Source organism: Melozone crissalis, unplaced genomic scaffold (assembly GCF_028551555.1).
Source record: "Melozone crissalis strain CALT ecotype California unplaced genomic scaffold, PUWL_Pcris_2 ptg000006l_1, whole genome shotgun sequence".
NCBI classification, from domain to species: Eukaryota; Metazoa; Chordata; class Aves; order Passeriformes; family Passerellidae; genus Melozone; species Melozone crissalis.
In genome coordinates this window covers 1537794-1564658 of record NW_026535784.1, presented here as the reverse complement: position 1 = coordinate 1564658, position 26865 = coordinate 1537794, and the positions used below count along the sequence as shown (strand labels likewise).

The following is a 26865-nucleotide window of genomic DNA, read 5'->3' as shown; positions in this document are numbered from 1 at the left end:
CCACAGATTAATTAATATATTTTCAGTCTATTTGTATTTTGCATCTGAGCGATACCCTTGTTAAATTCCTTTTATATTGCAATGAAGTGGCAACCAGCAGTAAAGGGGCAGAGAAATGAGTAGTAAGTCCTGTGCCACAGGGTGCAGAGTTTGGGGAAGCTGCAGGGTGAGGAATGATTTGAAATGAAGCATCTGCCAGCCCCAGCACTTCTACAGGGTGAATTCATGTTAATTTTGACATGTGGCTTGATTTTGGGCTGTTTCATGCAGCTGGAGTTCAGCAAAGAACTAAAGGCCAAGGAACTGATGGTTTTTACAGCTTTTATCCTGTTCTGGTTGTCACTCTTGATGACTCACTTCCCCTTTACTTCACATGTTGCTGACCTGCTTTTGATCCATCAGATTTGCTGATGGACCAGCTTTTGTGACATCTCCCAACCTACTCCCCTTCAGTGAGCTGGGTTAGTGTAAGCATGGCAAGGACAGCTCCAGCGAGCTGAGACTGGGGCTCTGTGCAAGAGCAGGATTTGGAGGGAGGCCAGGCGTGAGGTGTGATGCACAAAAGCCTCATCAAGCAGAAATGACCAGGCTGTGTCAAATCATAGAATTGGTAAGGCTGGAAAAGGCCTTTAAATCACCACGTGCATTCATGGACACAGCACCACCATCATGTTCACCATTAAACTGTCTTCAAGTACCACATCCACAAGGTTATTGAGCATTTCCTTGGGTGGTGATGCCTATTTCCCTGGGCAGCCTGTGCAGTGCTTCACAACTCTTCCCATGAAGAAATTTTCCCTTATATCCAGTCTAAATGCCCCGAGGCACAACTTGAACCACTTTCTTTTTGTGTGATTAACATGTGTTAGAGGGGGACAGAGCAGCTTAGGGTTTTTCAAGGATGATACAAATACACTGAAAGTCATTCCTGTCCTCAGAAGGATAATAGCTGCAGCAAGGGGATGAAATTGAGGGATGGGGGGAAAGAAAGGGAATAATCCTGATCTGCTGTGGCACTTGCTGGAGATGGATCACATGCAGCCTTTGAGACCAGAAAGGCCAGTGTGGTTCTGCCTGACCTGGCTAAGGTAGGCTCTGGGTTTCTCAGCTTCCCTTCGGAAAGGCAGTTTAATTTCTAAAATCTTATTTCTGGGCTTTCTGGCAGTTACTGGTTCTAGGAGCTTTTCCATATGTTGATACAGAGGAATTCCAAGGCTGTCTGTGCTGTCTCTGTTTTCAGCAAAATCACTTCCACTCTTTAGGCTCCCTCCTGGAGCATTGAGGTGGCAAAGGAATACACAGGGAGGACAGCCCAGCTTGTACTTTCTGTTTGGTGTTTATTCCTCATATGCTGGCCCGCTTTTAGGGCATGGAAAAGTGTGGGATCCCCTTTGAAGGAATGCCAGGGGTAGGAAGAGAGCTTTCCCTGGGCAGCTGAGATGTGTAAAGTGGATTAGCTGCCCTAGAACTCCATAGAGGCTGGCTGTGATTCCTCCTACCAAAACAGCAACAAAAATACCTGATAAAACCTTCACCTAATGACGGTTTATTTCCAGTAAACAAGTGCCCAGTGTCTTGTTTTGAATTCTATTGCAAAATTAGGGGAAAAAAAATAGGGGAAACTTTTTCTACTCCCATGATATAATATGGAATATAGATCTTAGGAAGGGAGCTGTCATGAGATCAGCAGACATATCTGTTAAGCCTGCCTTGTATTTAGGGAACATTTGGCTGATAAGTGATTTTAGCTAGTTTTAGGTTTGAAGACTGTATAAACATTTCCGCAGGTTGGACCCTGATTTTAGCTGATAAGGAGGTATTTGCTGGAAGGAGAGGAAGGAGCATGAAGCTTCCAACAGGAGAAGGATTTTCTAAGTTCATTTTTTCCCCTCTAACGAGCATCTCTCTGATTGAAGTACTAATAACACCAGCAGCTTCTCAATAGCATTATCAAGGACTTATTTGCATTCATTTATGCCAAGTAGTTGTTTTGTGTGTTGTGTTTGCAATCTTCATCCAGCTGTCCGATTTCATTGGGTTTTTTAACTTTGTTTTCCTGTGCAAAAACCAGCTGAGTGCTTGGAAAGAATTGTAAAGGTCCTGCCCCTTCACCTGTACAAAATCAAAATAAATACTCACATATATATGCACATATCTCCCAGATTTGCTCCCCATGGCCTCATCCACCCCTCCCTGGGGTGTGGCTGGGAAGTGAAGGAGCAGGATGAGTGTTGGCATCTATGAGTGGCCAGGCTCAAACTGTGACATGAGATTTGGTCATTTCAGGGGAGCTGCCTTGGAGATCCAAATTCATTCACCTCACCAATCCGTCTCCTTCACCCCAAGTGGGTGCCATGGAGATCCAAATTCGCCTCACCAATCCCTGCCCTTCACCCTGAGCTGGTGGCCATGGAGATCCAAATTCACCTCACCAATCCCTTCACCCCGAGCTGGTGCCATGGAGATCCAAATTCACCTCAGCAATCCCTCTCCATCACTCCGAGCTGGTGGCCTTGGAGATCCAAATTCACCTCAGCAATCCCTCTCCATCACCCTGAGCTGGTGCCATGGAGATCCAAATTGTACTCAGCAATCCCTGCCCTTCACCCTGAGCTGATGGCCATGGAGATCCAAATTCTCCTCAGCAATCCTTGCCCTTCACCCTGATCTGGTGCCATGGAGATCCAAATTCTCCTCAGCAATCCCTGCCCTTCACCCTGAGCTGATGGCCTTGGAGATCCACATTCACCTCACCAGTCCCTCTCCATCACCCTGAGCTGGTGGCTGGGTGCTGCTGGACTCACAGGAGCCCTGGGCAGCACGGAGCAGTTGTTAAATAAGGGGGAGCAGACTGGGGCACCGTGGGGCTTGAGGCATGTGGGCTGCAGATCCGGGGTGCTCAGATCTGTGTTCCCCATTTCAGGCTGCTAATATCCATCTGAGGCTTTGAATGTGATTTTTGTTAGTTTCTCTCATGCACCAACCCAGTTCTAGGAGCAAGTCAGCTCATTCCCCAGTCCCTCTAAAATTCCAAAGTAGCTATCAGAGACAAGGTAAATGTAAATTTTTAATCTAAACTCATTTACTGTGAATTATTGCTAGAAGTTCATTCATCTCTATCTTGCAGGACACACATACTACCCTGAGAATATAATTTTAAAAGCTTAATAATCTTTTTTAATAGGAAATTGCTTGTAACTTGTTTTGCAAATGTTCACTCAGATTTTAATGGCACAATTTAAAAACTTGCAAATGGAATTTGACCCTTTTTCTAAAGAGTGAAATCACCTGAACAAGTGGAATCAAGTAATAAAACTGAACTGTTTGGGTAATGTTCCTTTTCTCATCCACCACCATAAGATTTTTTCCTTTATTTTAATTTCCTTCCTGGAAATTGAAAACCATGTAAGACTTATTTGATCAAACCACAGAAACATGTTTTCTTGTTAAGGAAAAAAAATTGTCCATATTATTTTTTTAATACATCTTGAAATGCAGTGTGCTGGCAGTATATCACAGAACCTAAATAAAACTGATGCCGGGTTTGTGAAATTGTACAGAATATTTATTGTTCTGGCCATTAGTTTTATGTGACACATTATTAACTTTTTGAATTTGTCAAGTACAAGCAGCATAAATAGAAATAATGAGATGAAATAAAAGTGTTTAGGTTGAGCATCACACAATTCAACCTACTTGGGGAAAGTATTTGGCTGTGAAATTGACTCCCAAGGGAACAGGTGCTGTATTCCACATCTGGGTCCCCTAGAAATAGCCCAGACAAATTCCTGGGAAAGGCCCTGTTCATGTGGAGAATCCTGCTGGAGAAGCTGGACTAATGAAATCACCTCATCTGTCTCTTACTGCTTTTAATGTCTATAATGGTTTACTCTTTATGCATGCTAAATACACATCAAAACTCAGAAACAACTGGAATTACTTGGCTTTTAGTGCTGGTTTGGGCCAATAAAATCATCTGTGGAAAGCAGCTGAGAGCAGCTGTTGCTGCCTCTGGGAACACGGGGCTGTGTCACGACCCTTAAAGCACCATGAGCTGCCTGTTCCCCAGAAAGGGCTGCCCACGGCTTCCAGGCCAGCAGGGCTTCACTGGCTTTCTGCTAATATTTGACATCTGATTCTTGCAGTTCTTGGGGGTTTTCCCATCATGTCCATTGATTGCTGCTTTGCTGCAGAGGAGAATGGAAAGCCCCTTGCAGGGAAGGGTTCAGGTGATTCAGTGCAGGAGAGGGGGGACTCTGTCCCTGTGCCCCTCCCTCAGGTGAGAGCCCACCTGCAGAGCTGCCCCAGCCCTGGCTGATGCCAAAGGCAAGGTGGGAATTGTGTCCCTGTGCCCCTCCCTCAGGTGAGAGCCCACCTGCAGAGCTGCCCCAGCCCTGGGGCCAACAGCAGGAGGACGTGGAGCTGCTGCAGAGAGCCCAGAGGAGGCCCCGGAGCTGCTGCAGGGCTGGAGCCCCTCTGCTCTGGAGCCAGGCTGGCAGAGCTGGGAATGTTCCCCTGGAGAAGGGAAGGCTCCAGGCAGAGCTCAGAGCCCCTGGCAGGGCCTGCAGGGGCTCCAGGAGAGCTGCAGAGGGACTGGGGCCAAGGCCTGCAGGGACAGGAGCCAGGGAATGGCTCCCACTGCCAGAGGGCAGGGCTGGATGAGATCTTGGGAATTGGGAATTGTTTCCTATGAGGGTGGGCAGGCCCTGGCACAGGGTGCCCAGAGCAGCTGGGGCTGCCCCTGGATCCCTGGCAGTGCCCAAGGACAGGCTGGACACTGGGGCTGGGAACACCTGGGACATGGGGAGGTGTCTCTGCCCATGGCTTTAAGATGAGTTTTAAGGTCCCTTCTGACTCAAAGCACTCCATGTTTCTGTGATCAGCTCCATGAATTTGTCTCTCCAATGTGCTGGAGGCACAGCTGTCCGTTTTTCTTTGAGGACCAGAGGTGCCTCAGGGCAGGGCCTGCTGGCTCAGCCAGCTCAGCTCTGACCATGGCCATTGACTGTGGGATTTGCCCACCCACTCGAGCTCCAGGGCTTTGTTCTCCCCTCTGTATCTGCTCCCACCATGGGACTCTGCTGTTCAGGCACCTATCAAAGCAGTCCTCTGGTGCTGAGTGTCTGAGAGATGCACCTTATTTGAATAGATTTGAATAATGTCTACTTCATTGTGCCATTAAGCCTTCAGTAAAAAAGAATCACTTCTCTAATTCAACAATGAGTTTATCAAAACCTCTGAATGGAAGTTGCTGGCAGAGGCAGGTTTTAAGCATCTGATAGAGGTTGTTACAAAATTTGGAAATACACCTATTTTATGTACCTTTTTAAAGTTTACCCTTAAGAGCCATCTCTCACATCTGATCTCTGCTTTCCATGTTCACTCAAAATCTTGCAGGGGAATGGCTTGGATCTGCAATAAAAGAGGCCATGGAGTTCTGTCAGGAGAGGTTTAGGTGGAGATAGGAAAGGTTCATCCCCAGAGGGTGCTGGCACTGCCCAGGATCCTCAGGGAATGGGCACGACCCCGAGGCTGCCAGAGCTCCAGGAGCCTTTGGAGAGAGCTCCAGGGATGCCCAGGTGGGATTTGGGGGTCTGGGCAGGGACAGGGGCTGGGCTGACTGATGCCTGTGAGTCCCATTCAACTCAGAGGATTCCATAATCCAGAGCGATTATGGAGATAAGAGTGCTCAGAAACTATTTGAGTGGGCGAAGAAAGGAGACCTGAGCTCTTGAGGTCTCCCCACCAAAATTGCACTTGATGAAGCCAGCCAGCTGCTCCTTAGACCCTCAGTGTCCTGGTGACACCTACCTAGCTCACATCAGGTGACAGGCAGGGCAGGGCTGGTGCTGGTGAGGTCTCCAGTCCAGGTCACAGTGAAGCTGCTGGTTGAAATGTCACATTTTCCTCCCTGAGTGCAGAAGCTGGTCCCTGGCTCCAGCGCTGATTCTGCCTTGCAGAGGGTGCAGCATGTCCTTCTCTCCTGACCTCCCTGCTCAAATTCCAAATTCCTCATTCTGTCACTCAACTCACTCCTGACCTCCCTGCTCAAATTCCACATTCCTCATCCCTCACTGCTCTGAGTCATTCCCTCCCTGCTCTGTCTCTGGCCGTGAGCAGCACTCAGAGATGCACAATGAGTCACAGTTCAGAAAACAGGTGCCTGAATGGGGGCTGTCAAAAATAAATGTGCAGGACTTGATTCTTTAGGCGAGTTTTTGTTGTTATTAACTGCAGCTTGTCTCAGGAAAAGCTGGATTGATGGACAATAGGCCATTTTTCCCCTTTTAGTTTTAAGATGGAGCTTAGCTGCAGCAAAGTGATGTCGTGCTTAATTCCTTCCAAATTAGTTTGCAACTGCTTGACAGATTTTGGGTGCATCATTATCCTTGCTGTGCATGGTTGAGAGAAATAAGGATCCCCATGCAGGGAAATATTAACAGTATTTTACCAACCCTCATCTTTTTTGAGATTGTTCAGCCTGAAAAATAAAAAGGTTTTGGGTTGACCTAATTGTAGCCTTTCAGTACCTGAAGGGCCCACCAGGAAAGATGGAGAGAGATTTTACAAGGGCCTGGAGGGACAGGACACAGGGAATGGCTCCCACTGCCAGAGGGCAGGGCTGGATGGGATATTGGGAATTGGGAGTTGTTCCCTGGAGGGCTGGGCAGGCCCTGGCACAGGTGCCCAGAGCAGCTGGGGCTGCCCCTGGATCCCTGGCAGCGCCCAAGCCAGGCTGGACACTGGGGCTGGGAACAGCCTGCGACAGTGAGAGGTGTCCTTGCTCCCTGCAGGGTATGAGATGAACTTTAAGGTCCCTCCCAACCCAAAGATTCCATGATTCTGATTGTTTTCTGGGCAGGTTGACAATGGAAGGAAGGAGGCTCAGGGCTACATCCTATCCCAGCTCTCTGTGCTGTGGAACCAGGAGAGCAGAGAGGAGCAAGATGTGTGACCTTGAGGACCAGAATAAAAATTCCATGGAAAGGGAAGATTGTGCCCACAGGGACGCATAATGAGAGTTTCTGCTGCACACTCAGGGTTCATTAGTTGGAAAGGGCAGAGGAGGAGAGAGGGTCTTGCCTGGGGCTGAGAGATGAGCTAAATTCCTCTCCAAGTCCCTTCAGCTCTGTGACTGAGAGCTATATAATGAACAGCTTCTGTTTCTTTTTATTTTATGACGTGCAGGAGACTCAGGGTGATTTGGGTACCACAACAGAGGCACTGTCAGAGCCTGAAATGTCTCTCAGGTGGTCGAAAACGAGAAGCAGAGAGGGGCGCTTGGAGAACTGGAGGAGGCAGTGCTTGTGTTCAGGGAAGGAATTCAGAGTGTTGCTCTTCCAGTTGATCCTAAAGAGGGCTGAGATCCAAAAGAGGGCTGAGCTGTACAGCAGGGTAAAGCCCAGGGAGAGGATTAAGGCACAGAAGAACTTGAGGCAGATGAATAAATTGAAGTGTGAACGATTTGAGATTAAAAGAAAGTTTCTGGTGGCAGAGTGTTGAGATCCAGAGCAGGGGATCTGGAAAGGTCTCCCAGAGGTGATGGCACAGGCTCAAAGTGTAACTGCTCCTAAAGCAGAGAATTGTGCTTTTATGTGCTATTGCCTGTGTTAGTGGAGGACTGGATTTGGTGACCCCTGAGATGGATTTTCCAGCCTCCTGTTTCTGCAGGTTGGCTGGAGGATGATGAATGTGTTGCTGAGCATCCTCATGGGTTGGGAGGGACTCTAAAGGTCACCTTTCCATGGTCTGCCATGGCAGGGACACCTGCCACTGTCCCAGGGTGCTCCCAGCCCCAGTGTCCAACCTGGCCTTGGGCACTGCCAGGGATCCAGGGGCAGCCACAGCAAATCTGGGAATTCCAGCCCAGCCCCTGCCCACCCTCCCATGCAGCAATTCCTTGCCAAGATCCCAGCCCAATCTCCCCTTTCCCAGTGGGAGCCATTCCTTGGCTCCTGTCCCTCCATCCCTTGTCCCCAGTCCCTCTCCAGCTCTCCTGGAGCCCCTGCAGGCCCTGCCAGGGGCTCTGAGCTCTGCCTGGAGCCTTCCCTACTCCAGGGGAACATTCCCAGCTCTGCCAGCCTGGCTCCAGAGCAGAGGGGCTCCAGCCCTGCAGCAGCTCCATGGCCATTAATCCATTGAAAACAAATACATTAAAAAGTATTAAAAAATACAGTCTATTATTCAGTTGTTCCTTCACTGTCTTCCCTCCATCACTTCTCTGTGTGGTCCTTGCTGCCCATTCTGCTCAGTGCTGAGGGTGAGCACAAGAGCTCTCTGTAACCCAAGTGCCACCCTCCAAGCTCTGGAATTCAGCAGAACTGTTTCATTAACAGTAGAATAACTTAAATACTTGAGTCTGTCCAAAAGAAAGTCAGCTTTGTGCTGGGTTCTTGCTCCCCCCATAAGGCAGAGGTCCGTGGGCTCTATTCCTGCAGTTCCTTCTCCAAGCTCCCTCCATTGCCTCTGGCAGTTGAGTCTCTGGGTTCCAGCACCAGGGTGTGCTTGTTTCCTTCTGGGAAAAGCTTTACTCTGAGTTGGGTCCCTTTGTTGGGGGTGGGGAGGTGAAGAATCCTGCTGTCGTAAACCAGGCAGGCAGCAGCTTCCATCATCCAGCCTATGCAGCATGTATTTATCTGCCTGGCACAGACCAGCCAACACTGCTGCAATCGTTGCAGTAAATGGGAGATATGGAAAGTTTTAAGTTTCATTTTGCTTGCTGTTGTCTCCTTTTGTCTTTTTTATTGAGCAGCAGTAATTTAACAGCATGTTTGACTCCTGTTCAGGCTTTTTCATGGCTTGCATTGCATTGAGTTTCTGTTGAATATTTGAGTACTATGATGTAGTTTGATGCCTGTTGGAAAAAGAACTAATTATTTCATTAACAGCCGAGTGGAATTTGTCCATACTAAACAAGAAAACAGAAAGCACTGAGTGTATTGGGTAAAATAGTGTTTCTCAGCTTTTTTAGCTGGTGTGGAACAAAATAAGAAACTTTCCTGAACCTGTACTCATTGGTGAACACTTGCATGCTAATCTGACTGTTATTGCAGCCCACAGTAGCACTGATCCTGCATACCTGTGTGTGGGGTTGGGGCCCAGCTGAGAACATACTTTAGTTTCTGAGCTGGGCTGTTGCATTTTGGCTTTCTAATGACATACTGAAGCTGGCTGTTGATCATTCAGGTAAAATCTTCACAAGAGTGCAGTGGGAGGTGGTCACAGACACTGAAGGTCAGCAAGGGATCCAGTCTTCTGCTCCTTCAGGGAGAAAGATGACTGTCTATTATACTTTAGAATCACAGATGGAAGAGGCCCTTAAAGCCCATCTAATTCCCCCTGCCTTGGACAAGGACACCTTCCACTAGACCGGATTGCTTCAAGCTCCATCCAGCCTGGCCTTGAACACTTATTTTTGTTCTTGGGAAAATGTTCTTTACTGTGTTAATGCACAGAGTGCTGTTGAGGGGGTACATGGACTTAAATTGTGGAAATAGAATTTGGAGTATCGAGTGGCCGTGGTGGTGCGTGCTGATATCAGTGACAGGCTGCTGATGGGGTCGATGGAACAAATCCTCAGTCCTGTTGATTACATAAGCTGCTCCTTTGTTATTGAATTTAGGGAGAAATATAAGCCTTGTGTAGTGCTTGACTTTTTAATAGCCTGATTTTTATTAAGTGAATGTGTTTTCTTGTGATGACTCGTGTTTTGATTGTTGCTGACAGTGGTTTTAGCTTTGCTGGCTGTGTGCTGGAAATCTGCCCAGCACAGCAGTGTGGTTCATGGTGGTTCATGCCCTGGGGCTTGTAGGAGCTGGAGGAGTGATGCTGAGGGAGGAGGGAGGGTGTAACACGCTGTTTAACATTTGTTTTCTCCCGCTGTTTCCCCTGCTGCAGACTGTACCAAAGCCCATTGCACTGGAGCCCTGCTTTGGGAACAAAGCAGCCGTTCTCTCCGTCTTCGTGAGGCTGCCTCGAGGGCTCGGGGGTATTCCACCACCAGGACAGTCAGGTGAGCATTGCTGTTGTCTCTGGTGGCTTGGCATTAACTCTGGACTCCTTCCCCAGCCTTACAGATTCACCTTTCCTGGTCCCACAGAAGCTGCTGTAGCCACAATTCAGCTTGGGATGTGCTCGAGGTATTTTAGGCTCCCTGGTCTGGGCCCTGCTGGCTTCCAGCATGAGTTTTGAGTTAATTACTAAAGTCAATTGATGGATGAACATATGATATTGGACTATGCTTTAATTGACAGCTGGGTGGGGGAAAGAGGGATCAGGTACAGCCATGTTTGCAGTAATTACCTGTGAAGGTAACTTGTCACTTGGCCTATCCAATTTAGTTCCCAGCTCCATTTGCAGGGGAACATCAACTCACAGAATGATGGAAAGCTTTGAGTTTGAAGGGACCTTAAAGATCATCCAGTTCCACCCCCTGCCATGGGCAGGGACACCTTCCACTATCCCAGGTTGCTGCAAACCACAGAGCAGCCACAGAGCAACTTGTGCCAGGGCCTCCCCCACCTCACTGGGAAGAATATCCCATCTAACCCTGTCCGCTGTCAGTCTGAAACCATTCCCCCTTGTCCTGTCACTACAAGTCCTTTCAGAGCATCTCTGCCCTCCTCTTAGGAGCTCTGGACAAAGAGCTTTTCCCCACCCAGCCTTGTTCTCAACCCCTTCAGACCCAAACCTGGTGTCAGGGCACTTGGTCATCATCTCCTGGGCAGTGTGAGATTTAACTGGGGTTCCCCAGTGAGCTTGGTGAAGCAAAGGCTTTGGCAAAAGAGTTAGCAGGGTTTGAATTGGATGGTTTGGTGTTGAGCTGGATTGAGCTAAGTCCCAGATGTCGTTTGTGTGTGAATAGAGCAGCGAGGCCCTGGTACAGGGCACCCAGAGCAGCTGTGGCTGCCCCATCTCTAGAATCTTCCAGGCCAGGCTGGACAGGGCTTGGAGCACCCTGGGATAGTGGGAGGTGTCCCTGCCCATGACAGGGAGTGGAACTGGATGGGCTTTAGGGTGCCTTTGAACCCAAACCATTCCATGACTCCCTGATCTGCCGTGAGGAGGTTGCAGAGGTGATGTATCCACGGGAAGGGCAGTGAAACCTCGGTCCACTTTTGCTTTCAGGTTTATTGTAGTCCATCTACTGATGCAGGGAAAGACACCTTCAATGTTAAGGATTGAGGCTTCCACATTTAGAGTTTTACATCCACTAATACCCACCCTTATTGCTTCTTTTCCTCCTGCTGTTGCTTCTAATTAAACATGCAGTATTTCAGCTCCTTTCAGAATATTGGCTGGAGTTTAATTTTTGGGCCACAACACTTTTCTAGTTTATTAAAAAATTCTACACCCGTTGTGGCCTGGAGGGGTTTTCTGAGCTCTTTCTGCAGGTTTGTTGCTGTGGCTGTTGCAGTGATGTTTGTTCTGTGCCAGGTCTCGCCGTGGCCAGCGCTCTGGTGGACATTTCACAACAGATGCCAATTGCCTACAAAGAGAAGTCGGGCGCCGTCCGGAATCGGAAGCAGCAGCCCCCTGCACAGCCAGGAACCTGTATTTGATGCATGGACATCAGAAACTGTCTAGGGTTTTAAACACAATGGAAAAGTAATACCAAGGAGGAGGAAGATTTCCAAGTCGTGTCCCAAGAGACTAAAAGCACCCGGAAAAAACCACAACTTCCTCGAACCCAGTTTTTTTCTCTCATCTACGTGCTAGTTGGCTTTATTTGACAACTGCTCCACTTAAGTTTTACTGACACATGGCTTCAGATTGCTCCTTTGTTTTCTTCAAGTTTAAAGCAGAATGGTTTCGTTGCAGGTGCGGTGAGGTCCGGCGCCGCCACTCCTGGTCAGTGTAAATACAACAGTAGTCCAATGAATGACACTCAGGTTTCTACATGGAAAGTGCTTTGTAGTTCATGTATTTATCAAACTGTACAAAAAGAAAAAGATCCAGTGTTTACAGGTGTCAGCTCTCAACACATAAACACTACTATTAATCTTCAAAGCATCTTCATTCTTTGTTTTCATTTAATATTTAATTGTTCCCTCATTATTTCAGTGGAACTCTCTTCCAGGCACAGCCTTTTTGTAGTCATCATGGTCCAGGAATGCAAAAGCTGGGATGGTTTAAAGGTTGATGTTGCTCAGACCACATGAAATAACTGGAAAGTTGGATGTTGCTTTGGAAAGACTCAGTGTTTACATAGTCTTAACCTGCTTGGAGTACACCACACACAAGTGCCTAGACGTGAACAGATCTAGGGAGTGAGGAGACTGCTACACACGCTGCTTTTTAACATAACTAAATTCCTTTGAAGGTATGTATACTCACATCTAGAGTCACCCAAGGCACTCTGTGTCCTCTGTCCCATGCAGTCAGAGGAAAATCGCATTTTCCTGACCAACCAAATACTCACCCAGGTGCAAATACCTGCAAGGCACGTAGAGTTTCAGCATCCCATAAGAAAACTCCCGGTTTCACCAGCATTTTCATAGAAGCAGTCTGTGTTCCAGGTCAGACATATCACATTTTTCTGATTTTGGCCTCTTTCCTCCCCCTTCCCTCCTGCCATCCTCTGGATGAGAGCTGAGCTTGGAGGCATTGCTCCCCAGTGGTTGTGGTTTGCTCCATCTTCTTACAGGGTGTAAAAAGAAACGCTCCAGGTGCCAGGGCACTTGAGGATGAAGTCAAAAAAGAACTTCAAATAAAAATCAGGCAGAGCAGCTTTGTTTTGCCACAGGTTTGAGTTCTCCACAATGAGATCCTGGTATTTCCTGTGTGGCTTGAGCTCTGTTAGAGGTTGAAGAAGTCGCTGGTTGGTGAAAGGACAAGACTTGCAAACAGCAAAGAGAAGGTTTGGTGTTTAAGGGGTGCATCAAACCACCTGAACTGCTCTGCCAAGCTGGGATTGTGGTTTGAGGCTCCAGGTTGGACTGAGGCACCCATCTGTGTGTGGTGGTGTCCAGTGTGTCCCTGGAATGTGGCACAGGGCCTGGGGGGGCTGCAGTGGTGGGAAGGTGTCAGTGAAGGCTCCAAATGAGGGCTGTGATTATGGCTCCACCAGTCATCGTGGGTCACCCAGGTCACTGAGCTGCTGTGGGGAACATCTGATATTTAATAATGGAGAAGTAACATATGAAGGGAAGTGCTCTTGGGTCTGGCCAGGCAGCACCTTTCCAAACTGAAACCCAAATAACTGCTCCTGTTTTGTGCATGTTCTGGTGACCAGTCACGTGTCAGCCATTCATTTCTGGGGTTTTTTTTTTTCTAACCATGTATTTTGAAGAAGCTCTTTGGAGCCTGGCAGCATTGCAATAAAGAGGTCAATTGCTGTGTGTGTCCAGACAGTGGTGATGGGAACAGCCTGATGGCTTAAGGACTGTAGTGGATGATAATTCTGATTTAATGTGTCATTCAACAAGTGCAATGGGACTGCATAAAAATATTGGGACTGCAGAAAAATACTGGGAAAAATGCATTATATATAAAAATATATATAGATGCATCTGTTTCTAAACTAGAAGTTTCAGTGCTCTGTGGGAAGAAGGAATTATGATCAGAAAAGGGTTGAGATTTGTCTTAGAATGAAGGGATTTAGGCAATTTAAGTTTTACCTGATGCATGGATTACCTCAGACAGATTCATCTCCTGATAATATTTTCTAACTTGCTCAGTGATAGGGTTAATCTGAACTGGAGAAATAAGACTGGACTAAAATCCCTCCCATGTTACTGTGTATTTTCAGCCACGATGCACATCCTGATGTTTGCAGATTTCTTCTTGCTGTTTTTGGGAGGAGAGCTGCCAGCCCAGATGGTGAAAGCCTCAGTGCTTGGGTTTCCCTCTTCAGGACAGCTCTTGGGCAGGTGCTTAAAGTTGTTGGGTTTTCCTGATCACAAATAGCTTTCAGGACCATAGGCCTGGAGGGGTGACAGATTTTTACATTAGTAAAAAGACATAAATACAGAGTTTGAGATGTTTTCTCACTCCTGGAGAGCTGGGCTGTGTGGTCTGCAAAGCCTGCAGTGTGCCAGGAGTGTGGCCAAAATGAGGTGTCAGATACTGAAAAAATGAGCAAAACCGATCAAAGTCAAGGTGTATCAGAACCAAAAAATGTGAATAGAGCAACAAGAGTTACTTACATAACTAAAAGGACCTGGCTCCTTTAGGATGTAGCTGTACCCTGCATCTGATCTCCATCCTGATGAGGGAGAAGAGAATTCTCATACATAGCTCTGCTGCAGTTTCATCCCAGCTTAGAGGTAAACAGGGAAAAACATGGGAGAGGCTCGGGGAAGGAGGAATTGCTGGCAGTTTATCACCAGGCCAGTATCAAAAGTGAAGGAATTTTGGGTTTATTTCATTTGGAGGAGAGATGGGGGAGAAAGAACAACCTTATTTCATGGGAGAATCTGTAAATAAATGACAAATGGCACACAGATTTTGCACTTGTACATAAACTCTACAGTAACGTGCAGAACATGGAGAGATTTAAAGTGTATATAAACCAGAAAAAATATTGAATGTATTTTTGATGATTTTAAATTATGTATGAGGTTTGTCTTAATAACTCCTTCATCTGATCAGTAGTAGATAACTTTCCAGAGCTTTAAACACCAGATTATATCGTGATATCTTGCAAAGCAGGGAGGCATAACTTGACTTTTGTGTGTTCAAATGTATTTCACTTAAATGTAGAAACCAAGTTAAATAATGGTTTTTCCATTTGAAAGGGGAAAAAGCAACATTTGGATACAAGTAATAAAGGTCCTTAAAGTGGTCACTACATGGAGGATTAAATCAGTAGTTTAAGGCCTTTGTTACTAAAATTGTGGCAGTGTTTCCATTCATAATCACTATTTTCAGGTGTTTATGACTGGCTGAAATTCAGCATTTGACATCTCGACCCTCAGAAGATTTTCATTCTCTGAGAAGAGCCTCTAAAAAAATTAGAAATGAAATTTCAGAACTGTTGGGGCCCTTTTCTTCGAGAAAACAATGGTGCCAGTGGATCTCCAAATAACACCCTTTTTTTAAAATTCACCATTTTCCATGGGTTTTAGCCCAGAATTTTCTCTGGGCAGGTGTAGCATGACCTTGCAACTCTCTGGCTCAATATTTTGGATACAAGAATATTTATGAGACACAACTTTTCAGTTGTTACTATCACTTTCCCTGGGCTTAAAAGGCACTGTAGTGAAATTACCAAAATAAAGCTACTTATGATGGGAAATGCCTGTGATGAACATCAAGCCATGGCATGTAATGTCCCAAATTCAGTGGTGTGGAACCATGGACAGCCTCTGCTGGCAGATCCACCCTCCTGAGGCTGCTTTGTGTCCTCCTTGGAGGTTGCCCAGGAGCTCCAGCTCTGTGCAGGAACGTGCCCCAGGTGCCCAGGCCCTGCTGGGCTTTGTGGGGTGCTGCAAATGGCACTCAGCCTGCTGGCCCTGCAGGAGCTGAAAGGAGCCTTTGGGGCTGAAATCAAACCTGGGGTCTTCTCCATACCCCTGGGGCCTTCTCCATACCCCTGGGGCTCCAGTGCCATGGGCTGGGCTGCCCCCCGTCCTTTGCTGCTCCAGCTGTTCCAGCTGCTTTTCCTTCTCCAGGAGACCCTGAGCTGGGGACAGGCACCAGCTGCATCCACAGCCCTCAGCCCTTTCCCACAGGAAACTGGGATTTATTGATAATTGCTGGGATTTATTGATATTAACTGGGATTTACTGATAATTACTGGGATTTATTGATATTACCTGGGATTTATTGATATTAAGCTCTGTGTGAGACAGCAGCCAGCAGGCTCTGTGTGCCCAGGGCAGCCCCTGAGCCCCTCCCGGGTTTCTCCATCTGGGAACACCCAGGGGAGGAGAAGGGGCTGCCGTGGCAGAGCCCCTGGAGCTGCAGGACAGGGGACAGGGCTGGGCTGGGCTGGGATGGGAGGGAAGGGATGGCTCGGGGTGTGTGCTCAGTTTTGGGTGTGTTCTTTGCAATTTTAGACAAATTCCTGCTTTTTCTGTTGGTAGCTGCTGAAACAAGCTGAGTTTCCATGCCAGGACTACTACAGTATGTGTATCTGCTGATTTTCTCTGCATCAGGGCAGGTTTTGTTCAGTCTGTTTCTTTGTTCACACAGATGATTTGTGTGTGTCTTCCAGGTACTAGAATTCTTTAGACATTTCCTCTCCATTTAGTATTGATTCCACAAACCTCACCAGTAGGAAAAAAGAGAAAAATAACAATTGTCGCAGAGTGTATCACATGTCAGTCCATTTAAAAAAAAAGAAAAAAAAGAAAAAAAAAGAGTTTTATATTACTCTGAAATTTGTGCACAATAAATGTTCTTTAAACTAAGATCCTTGAATTAATTGTATTCTGGATTTTTTCTCTCTTTGTTCTGTAATTATTTATGATTCTTATCTGTGTTCAGACTTGAGCTTAGTTTGTTAATATGTATAATTTAGCATTTATTGCATTCATATGTAAATAGGAGCAAGTATTGTAAACTATTTCATTGCTGGGGTTGTGGGTGTTATACATACACACATTTAGGATTGCAGTTTTTTGGTATAATTTTTTGTATTGTAAAATAACAGCTAATTTAAAGCCGGAACGAGAAAATTCTTGGGAGGTCTGTGCATTTTAAATACAAATGTGAAGTACATGTATATAAATAAAGGTAAATAATGCAAATCTTTCCTCTGAAATAAAAAGTAGATGATCTGGTTAAAATTTCCCTCTTATTTATTTTCTTAAGGGGGTGGGGGGGATAATTCAAAGTGTTTTGAAGGCTTCTGGCTGAGGTGAAGGTGAGTTTCTGTTCTGCTAGGGGGGTGTCAGTGGGCTCCTGGCAGGTGCTGGATTTGGGAGGAGAAAGGAGGGACATGTGCTCTGGATGGGGGATGGATGGATGTAATTCAAAGAGTTAAGTCTGTAGATTTTAAAGACAGAGACAGTCATTAAATAGGTTCCATTTCTACCCTCAGGTTCACTTTCCCCCAGGTGCCCCTTGGGGGGAAGAACCTCTCCTGACCTCCAGCCTGACCCTGCTCCAGGCGTTCCCTGTCCCTGTCACAGAGAGCAGAAATCAGAGCTGCCCCTTCTGACATAACCCCCACAGAGATACAAAATCTCAGCCCCTTCCCTTCCTACTCTCACTAATAATTTTTGTCCAGTAAATTTCTTGTTTAAATCCAAGTAGGAAAAGCTCTCCCCCATGGAAACTGTATCACCGGTTTTGCTGATGATTTATCAAGTGTTGGCACCAGCTGCTGTTCCAGACACAACAGCTGGAGAGGGAGGCAGAGGTGGCTGCTCCTCTCCCACCCCTGTGCACCAGGACATCTCCCACCACGGGGATTTACCTGGGGTTTGTTGGCTGCTGCAAGGCTCCTGCCCTTCACAAAATCTTGCAGTTTGGTGAAATAACTAGTACTAAAGGCTGCCTGTCTCATGGTTATGCAGGCACTGGGGAAGTGACACTATTAGTGGCAATAAACATCTTGCTGTGGAAAGATCAACTGGAATTTTTGACTGACAGACTCTCCACTTTACAAACTACAAAAGCTGCACCAGACTTTCACAAAGCAAAAGTCTTCTGCACATTCCCTCAAAATTTGTGGGGCTTTTCCCCAAAGTTGGAACATCAATTTTGTGGTTACTCTCTCAAAGACTGAGTGGAAGGACTCTGTGTACTCTATAGGTGGTAAGTTCCACTGACTCCTGTTCTCTACTGTGCCTTTGCTAACTTTAATGTATATAGCTATAATATATAACAATATATATTTAATATATAACAATAACCTCAGTGTTGTGCACTGTTTTATGTAATCTCTCAGCAGTTCTCTTGGTTTGTGCTGTGCAGGAACTGTTCAAGGCCTTTTGTCTGTTACCTCCTGTCTGCTCAGTAAATAACACATTTGATAATAGCCCTAATCAGCAGCCTTAGGATCTCTCGAGCCAGAGGATTGAGGTGCAGGTCACCTAAGCAGAGCTGCTGCCAAGAGCCTGTGCCTGAGGCAGGGCTTGTCTCAAGCTGTCACTTGATCTGTGACACCCCGGCAGCCGCGCTCGAGCCCTGCCGGGACGCAATCCGCTGCTCCCCATTTATTTTTATGTCACTCTCCAACTTTGGAATTAAGCACTGCTGGGATGAAGCAGAGTTGAACCTGACATTTATGAGCCGTGAGGGTTTCAGCCACAGTCGCCTCCGAAGGCTGTTGTGCTGCTTCATTCCATGGCATTAAATGGGGATGCAGGAGCCCAATTCCAGCAATTGCTGCAGAGCTGAGCAGGGGATGCCAGGCTGACAGCACAGCGTGGGGTGTCCAGACTTGAATTGAAATGGGCAGGGGGTAGTGGTTTTAGAGCTGCTTTAAATTTATTTTGGACAGCAGGAAAAACCACAGAGGGCTGGAGCCATTTTTCATCCCTGCTCTGATTTTTCTTGTGTTGTAGCAAAGAAAAGAGGCTGAAAGAGAAAGAACATGGAGGTTTTCCAAGGCTTTTGTCCATCCAGGATGATGGTCTTTGTCTACAGCTGTCATTAATGAATGGTTTTGGGTAAGGAGCCAGAGAGGAATTTCAGGTCCAGTTTTCTTTCCACAAACCTTAAATATCAACCACACACAGCAAGAAGGGACTTTAAGGCTTTTTGAAAATCAATTTAACTCCCCCAGAAATCCTGGAGCGGAGGCTGGGTGCTGTTTCTTCCACCAGGAAAAGGTGGAGTTGGGGCAGCTCTTGGGTAGTTCCACGTGGCTGGTTGGTGGCAAATCATCTACAACATGGCAGAAACACCAACATCTCCTTTTTCCCCATTGATGGGAAGAGAGGAGAAAGAGAGTTGTACAAAAGAGCCAGAGCTCCATAGCCAATTGCCATTTGGGAAAAAAGAATTAGCAGATTCTTGAATTTCTCTCTGGGGTTTTTGGTTTCTGAAGTGATCAAGCAGCAAAGCAGGGATTGCAGGGACAGAATGCTACCACTGAGATCTTGCCAAAGCATGAGGTGGGGGGAGATTTTCTAATGAGGTGAGAGCAGCTGCTGGTGATTTTCCTGGCTGGTAATGAAGCTGGACCCAGGTGTCAGCATCACTGGAGGTGGGCTGAGCTCCTCACCTTCCCCATTGCAGGGTGGCTGGGAACAGCAACACATCCCAGACTGTGTCAGAGTCCCAACACCCTTGGCTGGGACCATTGCCACCCTATGGAAGCTCTGAGGTAAGGTACCTGATCTCCTTCAGGCACCTCTTCTCCTTGGTGACTCCTGAGACTCAGTGACAAGCTTGGGATTTGGGATCTGCACTAGAGAAATCTTCCCCACAAGCAAAGAACAAGATCTCAGGGCTCAAACTGCATTGGAATTGATGTTTTTCATTGGCATGTAGGGCTGGGACAAGGGGGGATGTCTTCCAACTGCCACAGGGCAGGGATGGAGGGGACACTGGGAATAAATTCTCCCTTGTGACAGTGTACGGCCCTGGCACAGGTGCCCAGAGCAGCTGTGGCTGCCCCTGCATCCCTGGCAGTGCCCCAGGCCAGGCTGGACATTGGCGCTGGAGCAGATTGGGGTAGTGGGAGGTGTCCCTGCCATGGCAGGGGTGGAATTAAATTGTCTTTACAGCCCCTTCCAACTCAAACTATTCCATGAGTCTATGATCTGCTGCAGGATCAGCCCCTTCCTTCCTCCTCCTCTCTGTGTTCCTGGGCTGCATGCATCATTCAGAAGCCACATCTGCAGGGAATTTTGCCAAAAAAACATTGACTGGGCCACCCTGGCTCTAGCAAGAAGGACAGCACCTTTCTCCTCTTTATTTCCCTGCTGCTGACAAGAAGCCCAGGTGCAGCTCCACAAACCTGTGAGGGCAGGGGCTGTTTCTGATCTCCCCCTACCATGGTGAGCAGCAATGCCATGGGAGCATGGGATTTAGTCTCTCCTGGTCCTCATGCTGATCCCTGAATTCACTTTGGAAGCAGAACTAGCAGAACTTCACTGGGTAGGTCTGGATTGTGGTGGCTGACCATGAAGTACTGTCTGGATGGGGAATTGGAGCAGAGCTCAGACATGTCTGCATCCATCCATCCATCCATCCATCCATCCATCCATCCATCCATCCATCCCACCTGCAGCTGGCTGTTTAGCAGCTCTGCCTTCCAGGCTGCAGCCACAATGAGCCTCACACAGAGTGACTGGCAGGATTTCCATTGACATGTTCCCTGGGATCCTTGCTCCCACCAGAAATCATTTCCACTTCCCCTTAGAAAAAACCCCACGAAATGACTTGAACATTTTTCATGTCAGAGCTAATTCTGAGCTTTTCCCTTTGGCAAACATCCACAATTTTTTAGAAATTCAGTGTTTTAATAACCGAAGCAAGATGTCTCCATCCCTACCAGCATTTTAGCACTGTTTGCTTGGAGACAATGTGTGGTAAATTGTTGTTTCTGATTTCTACATCCCCTTGCAGCTGTTGAACCTCAGCTGCAGGATTTTCTTGTGCTGTGTCTGCAGCCCCAGTGTGACGGGGACTGTGGGTCCTGTCTGCAGGTCTCTCCTCCAAACCCGCTGTGCTGTCCCAGGTGTGTCATGGGAACATGGAATGGTTTGGGCTGGAAGGGACTTTAAACATCATCTGGACTTTAAACACTCTCTTGCCATGGGCAGGGACCCCTTCCATTGGAGCAGGCTGCTCCAAGCTCTGTCTGTCCTGTCCTGGGGGCCACACAGGTGAAGTAAGAAAAGGTGAGACCTTTTCTCTGGGAATGTGGAAAAATGACTTCCTGTGCTCCTTCCCCGGTGTTTAATGTCTGGGGCTGGAGGAGGGAGTGGTGCTCAGTTTTGTTGGGGGCACAGCCAGCACCCCCAAACCATACCCAGACCCAGAGACAGGGAAGAACTGAGGGTCAGCCAAAGCCTCTTCCAGCCATTGGTGCTTCTGCTGCTCCAGAATCTCCTCACCCTAAATTTAGGATGATTCCCAGGTTTTCTTGGAGCCAGCTGCTCCATGCCAGAGCAGGGCTGCTGCAGCCAGCCCCCGAGCTGAGCCCCACGTGCTGTCCCTGTGCAGAGCCTGGGGGGTCCCACGGGGGAGTCCTGAGAGCCCCTTGGATGCCAGGACCCCCCGGACCCCCCTGCAGCTCCTCCAGCCCAGCTCTGGGCGCTGACCCTGCCCGAGCAGCTGCTTGCCAAGGGCCAGGGAAAGCCCTGCAGCCCTGCAGGGCTTCCATAGCATGGAAGTTTCCACAGTCTCAGGTTCAGCTGGCTGGAACCTCCACAGGAATTGTCCTTTGAGGCAGCAAAGCCCAGCCTAGGTGCTGTGGGGAGGAAAAAGGCTTTGAGGAGAGCCCAAGTCCTTCTCTAACCCTCAGGTTCTGCTCCTCAGCTGCATCCTCAGCTGCTCCATGCACACATGGAAGCAAACATGATTTACGGGAGGAAGAAGTGCAACATTTATGTGTTCAACCTTGAACTCACTTAAGGAACTGACTTGAATTTTATTCATTATTTTTATAAAAATTTTATGTATTTGTATTTTCAAATTTTTTCCCCTACCCCGAAGAAAGCATTCTATTTACCGCTAATCAAATTTCCTGTGATTTCTTTTTTTTTAAGTTGCCAAGAATAGCTTTTTTTTAAGTTGCCAAGGATGTTCATGGCCTGAGCAGAAGCCTTCCTGGCTGGCATGACCCACCACCCTGCCTTCTCCTCCCTGTCCCTTCCTCCTGTGCCCAGCCCAGGGTACAGCACCAGCCCTTCCCAGTTGTTTCCACTCTGTGGGACACTGGTGACATCCTGGCAGCAGTGGCTCCACAGGCCCCCAACTGCAGGTGCAATTATTCCCAGCCCTGCTGTATCTTGCACTGCTTCCCTCCTCCTGTGCTGTCCCCAGCTTTGGGCCAAACCTGCCCAGATTTCTCCCAAACCTTTGCAGGTTTCACCCCCACAGGCTGCACAAACAGCCCCAGGACTGGTGTGGGGACTTGTGTCTCCTTCCCTGATGACACTGGTGTCCCTCCATCTCAGCAGAGCTGGTTCTCACCTGTCACCTCTCCTTTCTGGGACCCAGGATTGGGGCTGGGGCTGGGAATGGGCACGGCCCCAAGGCTGCCAGAGCTCCAGGAGCATCGGGACAGCACTGCCAGGGATGCCCAGGTGGGACTTCAGGGGTTTGGGCAGAGCTGGGGTGGCACTGGGTGATCCCTATGGGTCCCTTTCAGCTGAGGATACTCTAGGATTCCATGATTCCAGCCAAGCACGCCTCATCTGAGCCCCACCACTCTTCCAGCCCCTAGAGAACATCCCCCAGTTTCTTCCAGCTGCCTTTCCAGGAGAGGAGCAGAGCTCAGCAGCATCCAGGACACGTCGGCACGGCAGGAGCGAGGGGTCAGGAAAATGCGTGTGTGCTTTATTCATGGATATGTTTGAATATTGACATGTACAGAAAAGGTAAGTACAAGTTTGACCCATCCCCTCGAGCAGGGGCACACAGGGGGTTCCTGCCCCAGCACCATCTCCCACCCTGGGTCTCCCTCCCAGCTCCTGCTCCCGCCTGGACAATGCTGGATGTGACGTGACAGGACAGGTATAAGTACACACACAATATTTCACAGGCTCTCAGGGCTGCCAAACACTGGGAGAAGTGCTGTGCAGCCAAAAAATAGAGTTCAGTGACTACAGAAAGTCTGGCTGGTTCTTTAACTGTGATTTTTTTCTTTATTTTTTCCCATGATTCTTCTTTGTGCTTATGGAAGTTGTCAGGAATGGAGTAATTCCTAAAAAAAATTGTCTCCCTTTCTGTCTCTTGGCTCGCTCAGTCTTTTGCCTTTACAAGCAGCTGCTATGACTTCTGTGGTTAATCAAGAGACTTAAAAATGAAGATCCATGGTTCACTTCACAGAATTCAGCAGAGATGGAATTTCATCCAAAAAAATTACTGACTTTTCACAAGGAAAAAGCAGTGGTCTGTGCACACATGTTGGTGGGTGGGAGGAGAGTCATTATGTTTGCTTCCTCCAGCAGAAAGGTTCAAAAGTCATCATTTTTTGCACAGTTTGATTCATGAGCAGGCTTGGAGGGAGAATCAACATTAAATATTGGTGGAAAGAGTAAAATGATCAGAACAAAGCCATGAAAGTTTGGGGAATTTTTTTTTTTTGTTAATTCCCGCTCCTTCCTGCTGGATGAGAGGCTCCTTGCTCTGTGCCTCACTCATTTCATCCCAAAGCATCCCTGAACCCCAAGGAACCCCCAGAAGGGCAGGACCTGGCCTGGGACAGGGCTTGGAGGACAGGACATGGGAACTGGGGATCTGCAGTGAGACAATTAGCATCTGCAGAGCCTTTAAAGCAGGACAGCCCTGGGAGTGTCCAAGACCAGGCTGGATGGGCTTGGGAAGCCTGGTCTGATGGAAGTGACCCTGCTCATGACGGGGGGGCTGGAACAGGACGAGCTTTAAGGTCCCACCTGAGTCATTTCATGATCCTGTGATGTAAACCCTGGGGAGATGATGATGTCTCTCACTGAAATCACTAAAGTGGGTACTGATGTGGGACATGGTACTGGGGTGAGGTAACCTCTGCAGGTCTCCATCCCATCCAGTCCTTGAGTAGGATTCTCCACACCTCTTTTTACAGCATACCAGTCTGAAGGGAGAGGTGAGGCATCTTGACCACCCAGAAAAACTCTCTCTGCTGAATGAGAAGGAAATGGCAAAGTGGCACTTCACCATCACTGACACTGCCATGTGAGAGACACGGGAGTGGGTGCTCCTGAGAAGGAGCTGACACTTGCATCCCCACCCTGTGCAGATGCTGAGCCCGGGCACGACTGAAAGCTGGTGGAGACTGCTTTGATGAGTGGAAAGCAGAGCATGACTACAGGACTGGAAAGGAACGGGGCAGAAGGGTGCAATTCCCAGCATGACCTCGTGGTGCTGAGGTAGTTCCTTGCCTTGAAGGGCTGAGCAGTCAGGGTTTCATCACTCTCCACTGCAGCTGAGAGGGCACAAGCTTTGTGTCACTTGGCCTCTCGAGACACTGCTGTCCTGGGCAAAGGGGAGACCTTCACAGCAGCTCTGTGCATGTCTGGGGTCACTTTGAAAGGATTTCCTGCCTGCAGCTCTCCCTCCTGGTCTGCTTTCCTGGTCACAGTGAGCCTCTTGGCCATGAAGTTCTCACACACAGCCTTTGGCTCAGGGTGTGACTTTCACCCTGCACACGAGCCCTGGAGCTTGGTGTGGCCTTTGCACAGCCCTGAAAGCCAGGTGCTACAGCCCTGAGCACCTCAGGGAGCAGCACTGTGGACAGGATGCAGCAGGAGGAGAATTTCTGCTCATGTCAGACACATCCACAGGTGTTCAGCTGAAAACCAGAGTGGTTTCTTGTTGGAGCAAGAGCCAAGGAAGTTGCTGCAGTTTCTTAGAAAATCTGAAGCAATAAGCAATGGGAGAGGTTTTGCAGGAAATGGGACTACAAAGCAATGGACTTTGCTGTGTCAGATGCTTCACAAGCCTTTCCATGCATTCAAATGCCAAGGAATTAATGATATTTATTATAGTAATAAATGGACTGCTGCAAAGGCCAGGCCTAAACACACTCAGGAGGATTCTGGGGCTGTTGCTCTTCCTCCCATGGCACTCAGCCTGGGTAAGCATTTATCCTGGGTAGCCTTCTCACTCTTCCTTACCATCTTCTTTCCTGGCTTTAGTAGAGGGTTCAGCCCCCCAGGAGGGCACTGGGACTCCTCAGCTCACCTCCTCAGGAAAGATGGGGTGCTCAGGTAGCCCAGAGTCACACACCTGCATAAAGGTGCCCCAGGACACCAGAGAGACATTGATCCTCGCTTTCCTCCCCTGGGCTCTGGCTGTGGCTCAGAAGAAAGGGTCACTTCAGCATCCCTTGCTTAAATGACATCCTCACTGATAAAACAGGAACAGGCAAGAGGCCTTGGCCTGCTCACCTGAACACTGGGGGCTGCCTCTGCCAGTTTTCCAAGGAGGGGAAACTATAGCAATCCAGTCCCTACCCATTATATAATTCATGACTGGCTTTTCTTGGCTGGGTATTTCTGTCTTCAGGGTGGTTTCTGGCAAACCCCTCCTATCCTATTTCTTTCCAGGAAAACAAATGAAATCCCATGGCTGCAGACCCTGTGCCAGTGAGACCAGAGGATGAGCAGGTGAGAGTGGGATGTGTTGGGCTCAGGTCAAACCCTGCCCATGGGCTCACACATTGGCCCCTGATGGAGAAAGGGTAGCTTGGAGTGGGACAATATTGGCCTCTGGTTGTTTGGATTTAGCAAAAATGCCCCAAAACACTGAACAGGACCAGTGGATAGAGGTGTTTGGGTTGGGACACAAAAAATTCAGCCATAAACAAAATGCAACACACGTGTTTCTTCCTGAATACCATCAATACAGGACACAGGTTTCCCCAAGAGGGAGGGCCCGAGGGGAGGTGACACTGGGACGAGGATGCTGGTTGCACTCTGGCCATGGTTTTGAGAGGGTGGATAATCCCTGCCAGCCAGCTCAGAGTGTGGTTACTTGGTCCTCCCCAGAGGTGCTTCAGGCTCCTCTCCAGTGAACAAAACCAACCACCTTCCCACCAGTCTTCTGGTTTCTTCAGTCTGAGGGAACCAGGTGTGCTGTCCTTCAGGTCCTGAGGAACCATGCAGACAGTCTGAACTCCCCATGTCCTGTCAGGAGCCCCTCAGGGTGGGCTTCAGGAAACCTCCTCACAGGTCATCCAGTCACCCATCCATCAAAAGTCTTTCCCCTCTTGGCTGGGGCAGGAAAAAGCATTTCCTTTGCAGCTCTCATTTCTTGGATCACCTCTCTCCTTCACCTTTTCCAAGGGAATTGTCCATGGCTTCAGGCCTATCCATAGAGAGCTGGAGAAACAACAACCAAGCTGTGGTGTGGAAAGGTGGCCAGGACCAGGAATGAGCTGGTTGTCAACAACGCTGATCATATAAAATCAAATAAACTGGCAGACAGGTGAGGAGGAGGAAGGGATGCCCAAACACTCACCTTCCCTTCCCTTCCCCTCCCTTCTCCCTGCCCTGCTCCTGAAAAAGTTACTGGTCTGGTTGTTGAGTACAGAAACCAACACAGATTGAGTTTCTCAGGGTGAGTGCCAGCCCTCCTCACATCACGGGGAGGCTGAGCACAGCAGGGGCCAGGAGGAGCCACATCTGCAGCAGAGAGGCCGCCCAGCACGGAGGGGCTGCTGGGCTGGAGGTGCCTGAGGACAAACGAGTGGAGCCACGCAGGAGCCTCTCCTCTCCAGCCACCTACAGAGAAAGGAGACAGCGTGGGGTGAGTGCTGTGCCTCATCATGGAATCATGAAATGGTTTGGGTTGGAAGGGATCTTAAAGACCATCCAATTCCAACCCCCTTCCATGGACAGGGACACCTTCCACTGTCCCAGGTTGTCCCAAGCCCTGTCCAGCCTGGCCTGGAACAGCTGCCCAGGACAGCCACAGCTTCTCTGGGCATCCTGTGCTAGGACCTCCCCTTCCTCACAGCCAAGAATTCAGTCCCTATATCCCATCTAACCCTGCCCTCTGGCAGTGGGAAGCCATTCCCCTTGTCCTAGCATTCCAGCCCTTGTCCCCTGTCCCTCTCCAGCTCTCTTGGAGCCCCTTCAGGCCCTGGAAGGCCACAATTAGGTCACCCCAAAGCTTCTCCTCTCCAGACTGAACAATTCCAGTTCTCCATTTTTCCTCACAGGAGAGGGGCTTCATGTCTCAAATCAAACTGGTGTCCCTCCTTGGTGCCTCAGAGGATTTGGGGCTCGGGGGCTGTGCAGCCCCAGGTATGTGCATGTGCAGAGGGGCCAGTGCTGATTCCACCACCCTAAC

At 48.4% G+C, this 26865-nt stretch overlaps 2 protein-coding genes across 3 annotated transcripts in view; one reads left to right on the top strand and one right to left on the bottom strand.

Moving 5' to 3' along the window:
- Positions 1 to 16722, top strand: part of ATRN (attractin) — a 151594-nt gene extending 134872 nt beyond the window's left edge. Inside the window, exons 28-29 of the mRNA XM_054292950.1 lie at positions 9898 to 10012; positions 11437 to 16722. Of these exons, the coding sequence (XP_054148925.1) occupies positions 9898 to 10012; positions 11437 to 11561 (240 nt within the window). The 3' untranslated portion in view covers positions 11562 to 16722. The remainder of the gene's footprint in view (positions 1 to 9897; positions 10013 to 11436) is intronic.
- A 7025-nt stretch (positions 16723 to 23747) lies between these two features.
- Positions 23748 to 26865, bottom strand: part of LOC128948570 (GDNF family receptor alpha-4) — a 72327-nt gene continuing 69209 nt past the window's right edge. For both annotated transcript variants that reach the window (XM_054293341.1, XM_054293333.1), the window contains exon 8: positions 23748 to 26294. In XM_054293341.1, coding sequence (XP_054149316.1) covers positions 26148 to 26294 — 147 coding nt within the window. In that variant the 3' untranslated portion in view covers positions 23748 to 26147. The remainder of the gene's footprint in view (positions 26295 to 26865) is intronic.